A 16,367-nucleotide genomic window follows, 5' to 3' on the forward strand; every position below is an offset into this window, starting at 1 on the left:
GTTTTGTTATATGTAATTTTACTATGTTAAAGTGAAAACCTTTCTTTTTTGTTTAAACAGAAAAAGGGGAAATGATGGAGAGTCTTCTGTTTTTTGTTGATATCATTGATTAATAAAGAAAATGCCTTGGCCCTTTAATAGGACAGAAAATTAGGTAGGCAGAGTAGACAGAACAGAATGCTGGGAGAAAGAAGCCGAGTCAGGCAGTCGCCATGATTCTCCTCTTCAAGACAGACGCAGGTTAAGATCTTTCCTGGTAAGCCAACACCTCATGCTGCTACACAGATTATTACAAATGGGTTAATCAAGATGTGAGAGTTTGCCAATAAGAGGCTGGAACTAGTGGGCCAGGCAGTGTTTAAAAGAATACAGTTTCTGTGTAATTATTTTGAGTAAAGCTAGCCGTGTGGGAGCCGGGTGGTGGGTAGCTCTTACTACAGGAAGATGCTTCAAAATTATTTTTGTAACTAATATATTATTAAATAGGATATAAATTTGACTGTACTCTATTGCAGATGCTGAATGAGGAGCTGCTACTAGATCCAGGATGACAATACTTACCAGAGGACAGAAGAAACTTTATAGTACATTGTTTGTGTTCGTGGGGTGTATAGGATTAATCTCACAAAACTTAGTAATTGTTGCTACCAACATTTGCAGCTTTCTATCAGGCAAGAAAATTGAAGCACAGAGAGTCTAAGTAATTTGCCTATATGAGGAATAAATGACAGAGCCAAGAGTCAAGTTCAAGTAGCCTGTTTTTTCATCTGTGTTATTGGTGGATTCTCAATTCTGAGTGCATATTAGACTCATCTAAAATATTTGTAAGATATTTTTGTCTATACCTACATACCACTCAAAATTAAAAAAAAATTTCAATAGCTCCTAAAGTACCTGGACCATTCTAATACACTGTGGGATTTGAGAATCCCTTACTTATACCCCGAGGGAAATGGTCAATGTGGATTAGCTATTGTTTTTTCTTTTTAATGTTATTGCTGTTTGTTATTTAGAGGACAATAAAGTACATTTATAGAACATGCAGGAGTGAGAGATATCACAGCTAGATCTTCAGTGACCATTTTATGCATATATAGAAATAAGACCTTGCAAGTATTTGATAATTGGTATAAGAAAGAAAATCATCAGAGCACACTCACAGGCCATATACATATATGTTGTAGGTTTACCTGAATATACTAGTTAAATTTTTTAAATTGCATAAAATGGCTATTTTTCTGTGTAAACACGTGAAATGTGAATTTATCCTTTTAAAATAGCTACATCATTTTTTCACCTCATACAGTTAGCATATTTTCATCAGATCCTGCTTATGTCAGTTTTTTTAAAAGTAGAATTAAGTAAGCTAGAGTTCTCTTCAGATGTGTGACAGATGTTGGCTGGTGAAATTACTCGTTCTAAAGTTACCACAAAATAAACGGAGAGTTGGAATTAGTTTGAATAGACTAGAAATACTGTCACATTGTTGATAGATATTACCACTTTCCCTTATTTTCTTTCTAGTGCTCTTGGCCAGCCCTATGATTGGTCACAGAATACACACGAATTCTCTGGCTAGCACAACTTCGTACATACTGTTCTCTTAATATAGGAAACAATGTACTTTTTGTTTTACCTCATCCACTTTGGCCCTGGTAGAAATGCTGGCTATACTTGAATATCTTACTACCCTCTTTTCCTTGTCTCCCCTGAATGTCCTTGACATAGCTGTCTGTGCTTGGTGCCAGGTTTGCCCCATTCCATATACCTTACAATTCTATGTCTTTGGCCTGCGGTCATGGTTTCTAGTTGAGTGTTTCCCCTGGGGTTTGATTTGTGTGTGAATTCAGGTATCTAGCTGCTTTCAAGTCTAAATAAGTAGGTGTTACATGCATTGCCTGGACTTTTGACTTCTAACATTTTTTGCCCTGTTTAATATCTATTCATATCCATTGCACTCAGGAAGTAAAAATGCTACCAACACAGGCTGCTCTCTATAAAGCATAGAAAATAATTACGTTTGGTTATTTAATAAGCATACTCAAGATATGTGCACATAGGCAATCTGAACGAGACTTCTTTCAAAAGACAGAATACAAGTTTATCTTAAAGATCTTTAAGTGGCTTTGTGGTACTTAATTCAGGGAACACTTCATTTCATGAAGCAGAAAAAAATGCTTCAATGAAGTGAGTAGAAGATTTATAAACAAAGAGAAGCTTAAGAAAGCATACACAAATAACAAATTGGATCAGTTGTTTCAAGGTTCCTTTTGCAGAAGATATATAGAGAGAGCAGAAGAAAGTGCACTGATTGATTAACTTTAGGTTAGTTAAGTTACTTCAGGTTACTTTTGGGGATAAAGACTGGGAACAGGGAGGACTTGGTTTTTCTGCCTACTGTAACTGGCTTGTTTGAGAGATTGCATTATTATCTCTCAGTTTTGGAAGGTCAGATAACTTGCTTCAGTATAAGTAACAATATTTCAATATTTATTATGCTCTGTTGGGACGTCCTGCAGGGGCTTAGAATCTTAAACAATGGCCTCCTATAATTTTTATCTAATATAAAGTAGGACATTTGGCACAGGTTATGCAGGAGTTTTTACTAGTACAAACCATGCCTTTCAGTACAAATTTAATGTTTCTTTTTTCATTTCAGCTCATCCTAAATTCATCTGCAAATTGAAGTAGTTGTTTTAGACCATAAGATTCGCTGAAAGAAATAACGGGACTTCCCAGCTTATTTTCAAGCAATGATGGCAATTTGAGATGATACTTTGGTTAAGCTCTTAAGGAAAACTTCATGAAAATTTGCATTTCATAAGTCCACACCCTTATAAAAATTCATTTACATTCCGAATGTTAGATTTGGAGATCTCGGTTAATTAGGCTTCACAAAGAAAGGCTCTTGGATGGGGAAACGGTTTGTCTTTTATAAATAGAAGCATCACAGTAGTTCCGTTATCGCCAACCACTGGGTCTTAAGATTCAAAGAGAAGTTATGGAAGCTGTGTGAAATGCATCTGCAAAATCACCCATAGAGCTGGAAAGTCTCAGGAGACGTTATCTCCCTGTCTGGTCTTAGCTATGGAGTACTAGCAGAATTGGCATTGTTCTTAAGCTATCTACCAGGACCAAATGTTCAAAAGCTTTTTACTTTCTGCCAATACTAAAGAATCAGATCATGCTTCTAAGTCATAAATGTTGGTGATCAAACATTAGAAACAGGTTAGCATTCATATTAATTTTCTTTTAACTGTGAGAGAATACCTGATAGAAACACTCAAAGGAGGAAAGATTTTAGTCTGGCTTACAGTTTGAGGAGATACAGTTGATCGTGGGAGGGAAGGCATGGCCACGGGGGCTCCATCCATGGCAGCGAGGGATCCATCTGGGGCCGCGGGGTCTCCATCCAGGCCAGGGAGGTCTCCATTCAGGCCAGCGGGGTCTCAGTCCAGGCCAGCGAGAGTCTATTGCAGCTTGTGGATGCATAGCTTGGTTCAGGAAGCAGAGATGAAACTAGAAGCAGTCCAGGCTACAACCCTCAAGACCTCCCTCTAGTGACAGACTTCCTCGGCTCGGCTCCGCCTTCTCAGAGTTTTGAAACCTCCCCAAACAGCAACACCAGCTAGGGACCAAGTGTTCAACACATGAGCCTTATATTCAAACTGTAGTATTCCTCCATAGGCTTATGGTTATCTCATGATTGCAAATACATTCAGTCCAACTTCAAAAATACCTGTAGTCTTAATATTCTCAACACCAGTATAAGGAGACCCAAATTTTTAAAATCCAAAGTTTTAAGCAATCTCTTAGCTGTAAGCCCTATTTTAAGAAAAAAAAAATCTAGGAGCTGGAGAGATGGCTCGGTGTTTAAGAGCACTTTCTCTTTTTGCAGAGGACTAGGTTCAGTTCCTGGCACCTATATGGCAGCTCACAACCATCTGTAACTCCATTTCCAGTGGATATAACACCCTCTTCTTGCCTCTGTGGGCAGTGCATTCACCTGGTGCATTTACATGCAGGCAAATGCCTATACGTATAAAATAAAAAATAATTTAATGAAAATAAAAGATCCAAGCGACATACTTCCAATATACAATGGCACAGAATAAACATTCGCCTTTCAAAAGCAAGGAATGGAAAAAAGACCAGAGATAAACAGGACCAGAACCCCCCAGGACAATCAATCTCTGCAGCTCCATGTCCAGCATTAGAGCTCATGATGATGTAATGTAGGTTCTGATAGGCTTCCGTAACCTTGGCTCTCCAGCCTTGCTTCCTGCAACATAGATGATCTCTCTCTTGGGGCGACTCTACTCAGTGTTTTTAACTTTCCTCAGCAGATGTTCGACATTTCTGGCATCTCCTTTATTTTAGTGTCTTCATTGCACCGTTAGGACTCACTTTAACAGCTGCATACACCAGCCTGTCAGGGCCTCTCTTCGGAGTGTATGACTCTGTTAAACATTGCCTAGCCTTGCAGGCTTTTCCCTCTGAAATTTTGGGTCAATCCCTCATAATCACATAACTATTGCATTTTGTATGCTTGTTCAACTAGCACATGGATGATACAGGTTTTGCTCCCAGCTTGCAATGTAGCCTGGCCCTGGATGCCCATTGGCTCTAGTAGCTTCCAAGGGTTTGGGTGGGCTAACTAGGGAACACATTTCCCTGTTTGAGCAAGGTACTGTAGTGTCTTCTCTTTTCAAACATTCTACTTTATTCTTAATTTGTGTGCGGGGAGGCATGAGTGTAGACATGTGCATGTGGATGCCCATGGAGCTCAGACTAGGGCATTGGAACTGGAACCGGAGTCATAGGCAGGTGTGATGCACCCAGCCTAAGTACTGAGAACTGAACTCAGGTCTTTTGTTAGAACAGTATGTAATCTTAGCTACTAAAACATCTCTCCAGTTTCAGCACTCTAGTTTCAAATCAAGGTTTTCAAAATGAGTTTTTATTATGCCTTGGAACTTTGGGTGGTTGGGGTCTTACCCTTAAGGCACCACCCTCACAGCTCCAATGCAAATTTTGAGCTTGCTTTTCAGTGATAACAAGCTGTTTAACAATTATATCATGGTTTACACATGACATGTCTACTATATTAAATATGTTCATATGCCTTTCCTTACCAAATGGTACATTTTTACATCCTTCTGCTCTGCTGTTTTCTCTTCATTCTCATTGTAAACCTGTCTAAAAGTACAAAAAAGTAACCATGCCATAAACGTAGTGTTATGCAGTCTTAGAATTTCCTCCTCCAAATAAATTGGTGTAGTATCTTTGAATTTAGCCTCACTCAAATTTTCAGGGCATGAAGATAATCCTTTGAGTGACATGAAGCCCGTGACTAATAAAGTCCTTATTCCCTTCTGAAACCTCAGGTGCCAGGCCTTCACTTCCACCATTATATCTGGAGTTTGGTTTTCTGAACTTCCACCAGAATTGCCCCTTAAGTTCTGCTAATAGAGTTTCTCTAGTCCATAGCTCCAAACTCGTCCACATTCTTCTCACAGACAAGTTCTGAAGGCTGTGAATTACATGGCAGGGTTTATCATAGCAGTGACTCCACCTGTGGGACAAATTCTCTACATCATTGACTTTTATCCTCACTGTAGCAGAATAGCTGACAGAAGCAGCTTAAGGAAGAAAGGATTTGATTTACCTAAGAAGGTTTGAAGGTATATAGCCCATCATAGCAGGGAAGGCACCGTGCCTTGGGATGTACCCAAGATGGCAAGAGCATATAGCATCTGTTGGTTGTACAGTTCTAAGAAGCAGATATGGGGCTGCAAACAAGGTTAGGTTATAATTCTCCATCAATGTCCCCAGTGATGTACCTACTCCAGCTAACTCCCAGCACCTAAAGATTCTACAGCCTCCACATAGAGTACTACCAGCAGAGGATCAAGTGTTCAAATACATGGGCACTCTGGGGGATATTTTGCATCCAAGCTAGAACAGAGTTTAAAGAAGAAAACTAACTCTACTCCTTACAGTCTATTTAGCCTTCTGCTAACTTTATAGTCAAGTTAGTTTGGAAGGCATTTCTGCTTTCCTCACTGTATCTGTACTGAGAAGACTTGCCACAAAAGGTTCTTGTATCTATCAGTGGATAATGCAGAACATTGTGGTTGTTACCCCAGATATATTCTACACATTTGCTTATCTTCATTTTTAATATACTATTTCTTTGTTATTCAAGTATTAGGTTTCATAAATTGCCCCTCTTTATGATTTCTAATCTCTAGTGATTTTGAAATCTTTTTTTTTGAGACAGGGTTTCACTGTGATGTGTAGCAATGGCTGTCCTGGGTCTCACTCTTAGACCAGGCTGGCCTTGAACTCACAGTGATCTGTCTGCCTCTGCTTCTTGAGTGCTGGGATTAAAGGTGTGTGCTACCACTGACTGGCAGGGCTTTGAAATTTTAAAATGATTTTTTTATTAACTAAAATCACTTAATTATAATGAACTCACAAATAAAACATTATACAGCTCAATTAAGAAAGCCACTGAAATATGTGCATAGTCTCAAACTCTGTAAATCTCAGTGAACTTCTGTACAGTTACAATGGCCATTCTGAAGCCATGGACATTCCCTTGGTATTTTACTCTTCAACTACTACATTTTGGACATACAGCCTCCGCAGAAAAGAAGAAAAAAAACTATGACAGGGTTGAAACTAGAAAAAAAAAGCTTTATACCTCGTTCTTGACTCCTGTTTTCATTGCCTACATTCTGTCTTTCCTCATTACCTAATATTACCCTGTATTGGTCTCCTTTCTAAATGTTATGTTATGCTCTGTATACACCTACCCCCCCACTATTATCTAGGATCCATATAGGAAGGAGAACATGTAGTTTTTCTTTCTGCATTTGGGTATCTCACTTAATAAACGTTCTAAGTCCATGCTCTTTCCTGAAATTTTCATGATTTCCTTTTCCTTTATAGCTGAATAATGTTCCAATTTGCAAATGTGCTACATTTTCATTACCCATTTATTTATTTATGGACATCTAGCTTGGCTCCATTTCCTTGCTATGGTATGTAGAAGAACAATAAATGTGAATGCAACAATATCTCTATGGTAGGATATTTACCACCTCAACCCAGTCACAATGACGATTATCAAGGAAACTAACAGTAAATGCAGAAAATATGGGGAAAGAGGAATCCTTATTCTCACTGATGGAAGAAAAATTAATATATTATTGAAATCAGTTCAGAGGTTTCTCAAAGATTTAAAACTAGGAACTGGAGAGATGGCTCAGCATTTTAGAGTACTGGCTGGTCTAGAGGACCTGGATTTGATTTCCAGCATCCATATGATGCCTCACAGCCATTTGTATCTCCAGTTCCAGAAGATGTGACGCCCTCTTCTGGTCATTACAGGAAACAACTAGAACCAGTTTCTTATGGCTGCTTTCAGAAGCGTACATGCTATGTATATGCAGGTGCATATGTGTTAAGACCTTGTTGTAAAAACCTTTAATATTGTTGTGGCAAACCTGACAAAATAACTTCAAAGAATGTCTTAGCCCCAATACATACCAGCACAGGGGCCCCTAATACCACCTGACACTTCATCCCCATGATGCCATATCCAGCCTCTCTGCCAAGCCAGGACCTGCACATCTTGCGCTAGGGCTCAACCTGGCGAATCCACCTGATCCTCCCATCCAGGCACCCTTCCCCATCCCCAGATCTAGTGCCTGCGTCCCACACCAGTGCCAGGCCTACTCTGGTCTGCCTGAGCTGACCCCAACCTCCAGGCTTTGACCAGGATGCGCATCTCGTGTGCCAGCAAAGCCCACTGTGTCACCTGACTTCATCCCACCCAAACCATATCAACCCTTTAGTCCCAACCAGACCCACCCATCCTATGCTCTGTCCCAGCCTGCTCTGCCCATGGCAGATACAGAATAACAAAAAGAAGTTCACATGCCCAGTTTTCATCACAAAAAACACAAACAATATTATTTTGATCTATAATGGACTGAGACAAGAAATGTTTGTTCTCTACTACATATCAAAAACTTTACCTATATTAACTTTTTCACTGTCTCAGAAAAAGCAGAATTTATGATCATGTCAATAAACTGCACACTCTACTCACATTGCTGTGTGTTCTTTTTCATTGCTCATAACAATCTTACCTAATAAACACTTAATTGCCAGTTTACATAAGATAAGGTTTAGTAACTTTAAACTCAAATATGCAGTACATGGAAAAGTCAGGACTACAGATGAGGTCTTTTCAGAGCAAAACCCTGTGCTCTGTCCACCATTATACAGTATTAGCCCAAGAAGCAAGAGACACTTATTTTAAAAATGAACTACTATTATTAATTGCAAAATTAATGCTCTTCTTAATCCTGGAAAAGATGGCTACAAAAATCCAGGCAGAAAAAATACACATACCATTAATTTGCCTTTTACCTCAAGAAGGTTTGTCCTTTGGTGTCTTTCCTGATAGTTCACATGTGTGGTCATATGAGTACAGCGTTTCCAGTTGCTTTGCCCTGCTTTCCCTCTTGAATCTTGCCTGGGACCTAGAGCTCAATTCTGTAGAAAGGTAAGGAAAAAGAGAGAAATTCAAGCTTCCAGAATTAAATTACTCTCCCAGATTTCAGGGAGAAGTGCCAAAGACAATAATTTGCTACTAGTCCCCAAATGAGTTGCAACAGATAGTCTTCATGATTAATGCCATATTTACTTATTTTAGCAAGAATCTATGCCATTCATTCATAAGTTATGTAATAATCTTAAACAAACTTCCAATAAAGAAATGAATGGTTTAGTCATGAGAATATGTACCTTTTATGTTACCCTTACTCATTTAGCAATTGATTATCTTTAATTAATGAAAGGAGAAATGACAGAATGAACAATTCCAAATGGCACATAAGAATAATGTCTGATTCACATTGGTACAAGGCTTTCAGAAACATATTTAATTACCAAAAATTATTTCATATTATATATAACTTTTAATTTGAGAACTCCTAACTTTAGGTCCAAGTGAACCAGATCTATCTTTAATACAGAGATATATGTTTAATGGAGATTAGTGAATGAAATCAAAAATGGGTTGTATTAGATTATTTGGTTAGTTGATACTTTCTGGGAGACAACTTCTGGTTCATTGTGGCTTCTAAGAGAAAATAGATTTTAGTTGCTTATAAGTTAGGTCCTAGTTCCAACTACCTATTTAACTGTGCATTAAAATTTAAAAGGACACATGATAAGGCTTAATGCAATAGGTTTGTAATCTCTATTACTCAGGAAGCTAAGGCATGAAGATCAAAAAGTCAAGGTCTACCTGAGCTCAGAGTGTGTTGAAGGTGAGTCTGGCCACCTTAATTGAGACCCGATCTCAAAATAAAACATGAAATGAGGGGCTGACTAAATAGTTAAGTGTCAGAGCACCTAAGGCGAATGTGTGATGACTTAGGTTCAGTCTCCAGCACTGCAAAAATAAAATACATACAAAAATACTAAAGACTATTCAAATCCATTTCAGAATTAATATCAAGCTAAGCCAAACAAGGTGGAACTTAGTCTGTGGTTCTTCTACTCTTGCAGCCTCTTAGAAGTCTAAAAGTACAGTTAGTCAAATGAAATAAGCAGTGAGCCATTACCTCTTGATCCTTCCGGTCCTGTATGGTGTTAAGATACAGAGGCCTCACTAACTAGGGGTGAAAGATCACACAGTGGTGATAACGTGCTGAGTGCTGGTGAAAGCAATTGAAGAGATAAAGACATTTTACAGCTAAACAGACAGGATAATTAGACAGTGTGAAACACAAAGCAAGATTACCTTAGTCAAAGGCATCCCCCTTCTAAGGATACTGGGTAAAAGACCAAGTAACCACTAAATAGCAGCAATATCCATTACTAGACAACATACACGATGGTATGAAGTAATCAAACTAACACAAACACAAAGGGCCCAGTCAGTATCTCTTTTTTTTCAAAATCATATCCAATACTGTGATGAACCTTCCCAATGCTTGTGTGGCCCCTTGCTAACAATTACAAGATTAGAATTAATATTTTCTTTATGTTTCAGCATATCACTTCATCTTCACTGGATTTGTTTTTCAGTTTACAACGCATGGAAAAAATTTACAAATTAGAGTAATAAAGAAACCAACACTGGGGTGGAGAGATGGCTCAGCGCTTAATAGCACTGGCTGCTCTTCCAGAGGTCCTGAGTTCAATTCCCAAGCAACCACATGGTGGCTCACAACCATCTGTAATGAGATCTGGTGCCCTCTTCTGGTCTGCAGGTATATACACAGGTAGAACACTGTATATTTAATAAATAGGTATTTTTTTTAAAAAAAAAACCAAAGTTGTAAAGTGTTGCATAATATTACTATTTTTCTATCTTAAAATCTGATTCTAGTTCTTTTTTAAAGATTTATTTATTTATTATGTATACAGTGTTCTGTCTGTCTGTATGCTTGCTGGCCAGAAGAGAGCACCAGATCTCATTAAAGATGGCTGTGAGCCACCATGTGGTTGCTGGGAATTGAACTCAGGTCCTCTGGAAGAGCAGTCAGTGCTCTTAACCTCTGAGCCATCTCTCCAGCCTCCTGATTGTAGTTCTTAATGAAGGCTGGGCATGAAATTTTAACCTGGAATGCAAAAAATATCTTTGAACTCGTACAAAAAAAATTCAAAATTTGAATGTACCTCCGTTTCTTTCTACTCTCTTTGAAGATTGCAACAGACTATAAATTAATGGCCCTGAAGGATCTATTTGTGTCCTTAAAACTGATTCTCTATCCATGAGGAAGCCATCTAGCCCACGCAGCTAGTCACAATAGAAATGAGTCTTCCTTTTCTCAGACTGAAATGCAATGTGGTCAGGAACATCTTAGAAACAGATATTCACAGCCAGGCTTATGAAAATCAGGACTTTGCTGTGGGGGCCTCCACTGGCACCTCAATGTACTATTGTTTCTTACATTGTACATAATGATCAAGAGGCATAAAAGTGGCCTTTAATATATAGTAATGGTTCTGTTCATGTGGGTAGGACAAGGATCTCCTTCTCCATGCTATCAACTACAGAGTGACTTGTATAACAGTACTTTTAGTATTTACATATTCCTTACCATTTGTCAGTGATTCCTATATATTACCTGATTTAAACTTTATATCGGCTCATTACAATGGTTCTTAATATTTCTATTTAATAGGATAGGAAATAGAATTTCAAGAACATTAAGTAATGACCCAAAGTCACACGATTAGTTAGCAAGAGAAGCTGAACCTGGTGCGTGGTGACAAAAGTGCTCTTAAATATCACTTATTCAATCTAATTATTGAGTAAATAAAATAAAATAACCTTAAGGTTCCCAAAGAGGTTTGGGTTAGTGCTGATGGCTTGCATCACAATTTTTATGTGGTTATGAAAGATGTTAAAATTTGGAAAATCTAGGAAAATACATATGTTAATTATATGTACTGTTTTTTATTTTTATAATTTGTTGAAATGAAAATTTTAAAAAATTGCAAGTAAAATATATATAACAGTTTTTAATGGTTACAGAATGTATGGGACATGTATGTTGAGCAAGCGTCTTGGTTCCGATCTCCCTTTATGAATGATATAATGAGTATTATGGAAGAGTATGGTTTCTGAAGTCAAGTTTGTGTACAAGTCTTTGCTTCAATGTCAACTAATCTCAAAAAATGACCTAAGAATAATCTAACTAAGGAGATTTCTGAAAGACCTCTACAATAAAAACTTTAAAACACTGAAGAAAAAAATAGACAGAATTAGCATTGGTGCATATTGTGGAAATGGCTATATTACTAAAAGTGTTATACAGATTCAATACACCCCCCCAATTTTATGACATTCTTTACAGAAATAGAAATCAGTATTTAAAATATATATGCTACCATAAAAGACTTCTGAATACTCAAAGCAATCCACAGTCAGTTAAAAGAAATACTGGAGATAGCATGTCTGAATTTAAATTGTTCTACAGAATTGTATGTGTTTGTGTATGGGCATACATTTTCACAAATACCTCTCACATAAAATACAATATATAAAATACATAAAATATCAAAGCAATTATTAATTTATGACTTTCATTTACCTTTAAGAAATTAAAAAAATTAGGTCCCACAAAATTATCTAGTAGATGTTTTAGTTATTTCATCGCTGTGACAAAATACCATAACCAGGGAAACTTATAAAAGCAAGAGGTTATTGGGGCTTACCGTTTCAGAGGGCGAGTTCATGACCATCATGACAGGCAGGCATAGGACTGGAACAGGAGCTGAGAGCTTACATCCTCATCGGAAAGCAGGAGGCAGAGAGAGAGCTAACCCTGAATGGCTTGGGCTTTTATAACCTTAAAGCCTGCCCCAAATGACACTCCTCCTCCAACAAGGCCACACCTCCCATACAGCTGCTCCAGTGGAGAACATATAAGCCTATGGAAACTATCCTCATTCAAACTATCACAGTGGGAAAAGGTGCTTACCTTGTAAAGCTGATAACTTGAGCTTGATCCTCAAAAACCACATAAAGGAGAGAACCAAACAATTGTCCTCTGATCTCCACATACACTCGGTGTCACATTTGAGCTCACACACAAACATACACATAAAATAATAATAATAAATGTTTGTGTGTGGAGAGATGGCTTTGTGGTTAAGAGCACATACTGTTTTTGCAGAGAATCTGAGTTCAGTTCCCAGCACCCATGTTGTGCAGGTTACAAATACCTATTAATTCCAGTTTCAGGAGAATCAGGTGCTTCTAACTGCCATGGGCACCTGCATTCACATGTACATTTGCACATGTGGACACACCTACACACAATCAAAATAAGCACTAGCAAACTTCTTAAAAAGAAATAAAAAATGCTATCAGTTATATATACTACAGTTAGCTACAACAATTTCATTTCACAGCTGTGGAAATGTACAATTATGCACTCTTGCATCACTGAAATACATTTATATATGTCATATTTCCTCCAATGTAAAATAACTGACACTTTAATATTTCAAACATAAAATATGTAAAATGGATATTGAAATCAGTACGCAAATTTAATATATATTTCTTACAATATCTCACAAACAATATATTGGCGTCAAGAAGACCTGTGATAGATGTTATATTTATACAAAAATTGGAAAGTTTGTTTCGAAATGCTGTCATTTTCACTAAATGAAAAAGTAAGAGGACTTAAAGTGTTTTCTTTCACTTATGTGCATTTATTTATTTTCTACAAGTGACTTATAAAAATCTGATTAAACAACATCACAGTCCTCTAAATTTGCCTGATATTCTGTAGAAGCAAGCAAGAAATTTCAAACTAAGCCCCAGAAGTTTTATTCACTTCCCTTTCAAAGACTGGAGATCCCGGGTTGTGAGCTCCGAGGGAAGCATGAGAGGAGACGTGAGAAGTGGCAACATTACCTCGCCCGGCTGTTTAACTTCTACCTCCTTCTAACTCCGAGTGAGGCAAGTATGGTACCTAGAAACAATGCAGAACGCTAATTGACTCCTAAAGCCACTCCACTTGACAAAGGGCCTAAGGTCAAGCAAAAGCTTACCAAAAAGCCGGGCAGTGGTGGTGGCACATTAGCCTCAGCACTTGGGAGGCAGGGGCAGGCAGGTCTCTGTGAGTTTGGGGCCAGCCTGGTCTACAAAAGCTAGTTTCGGAACAGCTAGGGCTACACAGAGAGACCCTGTCTTGAAAACTCAAAACAAAACAACAAAATCTCACCAAAAGGAGGACTATGTAATTAATCATGTTCGTCCAAAGCAGGATAACACAATGCCTGGAATGTCCTAAACTCATGTTCTCAAATCTTACACACGCCACCTCTCCTCCCCCCCTTCCTCTTTCTTGCTTTGGTTCTTGCTGATTTAAACTTATTATGTACCCCAGGCTGGCCTCCAAAGCCAAATCTTCCTGGCTCAGTATCCTTAAAGTTGGGATTATAGGGGTGTGTCACCATGCCCATCTTTTCTTTTTCTCAAACTTCAATCTGAAATTCTTCATTTAATGCAGTTGGAATGCTTGGTGGCAACTGGCTGAAAATGCCAACTCAAGTGTGTGGCACACAAGTCATATGAAGAACCTTTCTCCTTTCTGGCAACTCAGTAATGCTGTAGAATAAACCAGCCTGGTCTGCTCATCTGGCTGAAGTGACAAATTAAGCTTCTGTTTAGGTCAGGACCAAGACCTGACCAACCCTACTCGCCAGGACCCCAGTACTTAGTCCAGTGGAGGATCAGTGTGACTCCACTAATCTGTCTGCAGATACCACACAGTGCCTGGCACTGAACGTTGGGCACGGCTAAAGGTGGAAAGCATTTATTTAAAACATGTAATTATATGTATTTATGTTTATGTCGGGGCACATGATAGAGGTCAGAGAACAATCTGCTGGAGTTGGGTTTTATTCCTTCCACCTTCTGGGTTTTAGAGTAGGGATGGAATTCAAGCCTCCGGCTATGGCAGCAAGTACCCTTACCTGCTGAGCCATCTTATCTGCTCAAGTCTGAGACACTTTAATAGCGCTACAAGATTCTCTTATCCATCTGCCTCAGTGCTGTGGGGTGCATAAACCTCAGGGTGTGTGTGTGTGTGTGTGTGTGTGTGTGTGTGTGTGTTTCTGTTTGCCTTTCTGTCACAAAACTAGAAAACATATCATAAGAGCAGAAAAATAGGTCCTAAGGGAAGGTTATAGAGTGGGTAGAAAAAAGAGGGTAACAAAATACAAGTAGGATGAAAGCTGAAGAGAGGCTAATGAGGGGAGCAGGAGGAGAGGGTAAGGAATTGAGGGGGGAGAATAATCAAAAACTAAATATGCATGAAAAGCCCATAATGAAATTGGTTACTTTGTATACTAATTAAATACCACTAACAGGGGTTTGCTACACTCCTATACACAGACAGACACACCCATCAGAAAAGACTAGGCCAGTCATCAGAGGCTGTCTTGCAAGCCAATTTACTGGTGGGAAAGGGATGAGGGGGTGTGTGATGGCATCCTATACCTAGCCATATCTGAACTTTAGGCATAGAGGATTAAAATTTGGGAAGGCATGCACACTCTTGAAGGCTTTAGGCTAATGTTGGTCATCAGGGCCTCCAGGAATTCGATTAAGCCAGCAGTTGAGCTTCCCAGAGTCACAAGCATCAAACCCGCCTCAAAGGGCTCCTAACTCAGTTAAACTGTTAAGTTTTCTTCAGGTTGGAGATGGTTTGTCCACCGGATTTTGGAGGCTGGGCAAATGGGATTACAGGCCAGCCCCTCACTCCAGGGGCTTCAGCCAGTCCAGCCAGGGTCTTTGCCAGCAGACCCTAAAAGCTGCTGACCTGACGAAGTGGCAGAGCCAGAATAGGTGGTTCCAGAATTTGATAGCAGAGAAGGTTTGATCGTCTGGTATGTTGCACTTAATCTCGTGTGTGTAATCAGGCGCCAAGGAGTTCCCTAGAGTCTGCCTGTAGCCGTTTCTGCTCTCGCTGGAAAATAGGAGGTTGAAAGCAATGCTCCGTGCACCGCGAGCCCCTATTGCTACTGCCCGCCCAGCAGGACCTAAGGTACAACACCGGGACTGACAAGGCCAGCCCTGCTTGGGCCGGCTGAGCAAATGCACTCAAGACCACTAGCAAGCTCCAGTGGCCTGCTCCCTCGCGGGTACGCGGAGCGGGTACTCACCGCGCGCGCCATCAGCTCCGGCACCTCCGAGTGGTCCAGCTTGGCCTGCATGTGTGCAGATGGAGAAAGGCAATGATCCGGGAAGAGCGCTCCCGGAACCGCCTCCTAGTAACCGCACGTGAAGTCCACCTAGTTGTTTGCCGCATCTCGGCGGCCGCAGCCAACAACCCCGACTCCCGCAGGCTCTGGATCCTTGCACACAGTTTCTTCACAGGAACCCCCGGGGCGTTTGGGAAGCATATCTCTGAGCCCTTGACTCTCACAGTGTCCCACTTTCCCTCCAAAGGCAAGCACCTTCAGGTATCCCTGCGCCACCCAGCGGTCCTTAATTTTCTTGTGCGCAAGGTACCAGCCTTAAACCAAGGTTGGAGTACATGCCAGGTAGTTACTACCAGAAACCCTATCAAAGGTGCTGTCAACTCTCCTTGCTATACCACCCACGTAAGTATTCTCAAGCTTAACATTAAAAATCCTAACTAGCTTAGAGACTATAGTGAGCCCCTGGATTATTATTAATGCTCAACTAAATCTATTCTAGAAAAGTAATAATTAAACAGTGAGATGGCGCCGGGCGGTGGTGGCGCACGCCTTTAATCCCAGCACTTGGGATGCAGAGGCAGGCGGATCTCTGTGAGTTCGAGGCCAGC

At 39.6% G+C, this 16,367-nt stretch overlaps 1 protein-coding gene across 1 annotated transcript in view; it reads right to left on the reverse strand.

Moving 5' to 3' along the window:
• Zmat1 (zinc finger matrin-type 1) overlaps positions 1–16,018 on the reverse strand; it is a 68,418-nt gene extending 52,400 nt beyond the window's left edge. The window contains exons 1-4 of the mRNA XM_075957963.1: positions 15,721–16,018; positions 12,253–13,523; positions 8,446–8,571; positions 3,315–3,628 (exon numbers count right to left, since the gene is read on the reverse strand). Of these exons, the coding sequence (XP_075814078.1) occupies positions 3,315–3,492 (178 nt within the window). The 5' untranslated portion in view covers positions 3,493–3,628; positions 8,446–8,571; positions 12,253–13,523; positions 15,721–16,018. The remainder of the gene's footprint in view (positions 1–3,314; positions 3,629–8,445; positions 8,572–12,252; positions 13,524–15,720) is intronic.
• Positions 16,019–16,367: the final 349 nt, after the last annotated feature.

The sequence above is a fragment of the Microtus pennsylvanicus genome, chromosome X (genome assembly GCF_037038515.1).
Source record: "Microtus pennsylvanicus isolate mMicPen1 chromosome X, mMicPen1.hap1, whole genome shotgun sequence".
NCBI lineage: Eukaryota > Metazoa > Chordata > Mammalia > Rodentia > Cricetidae > Microtus > Microtus pennsylvanicus.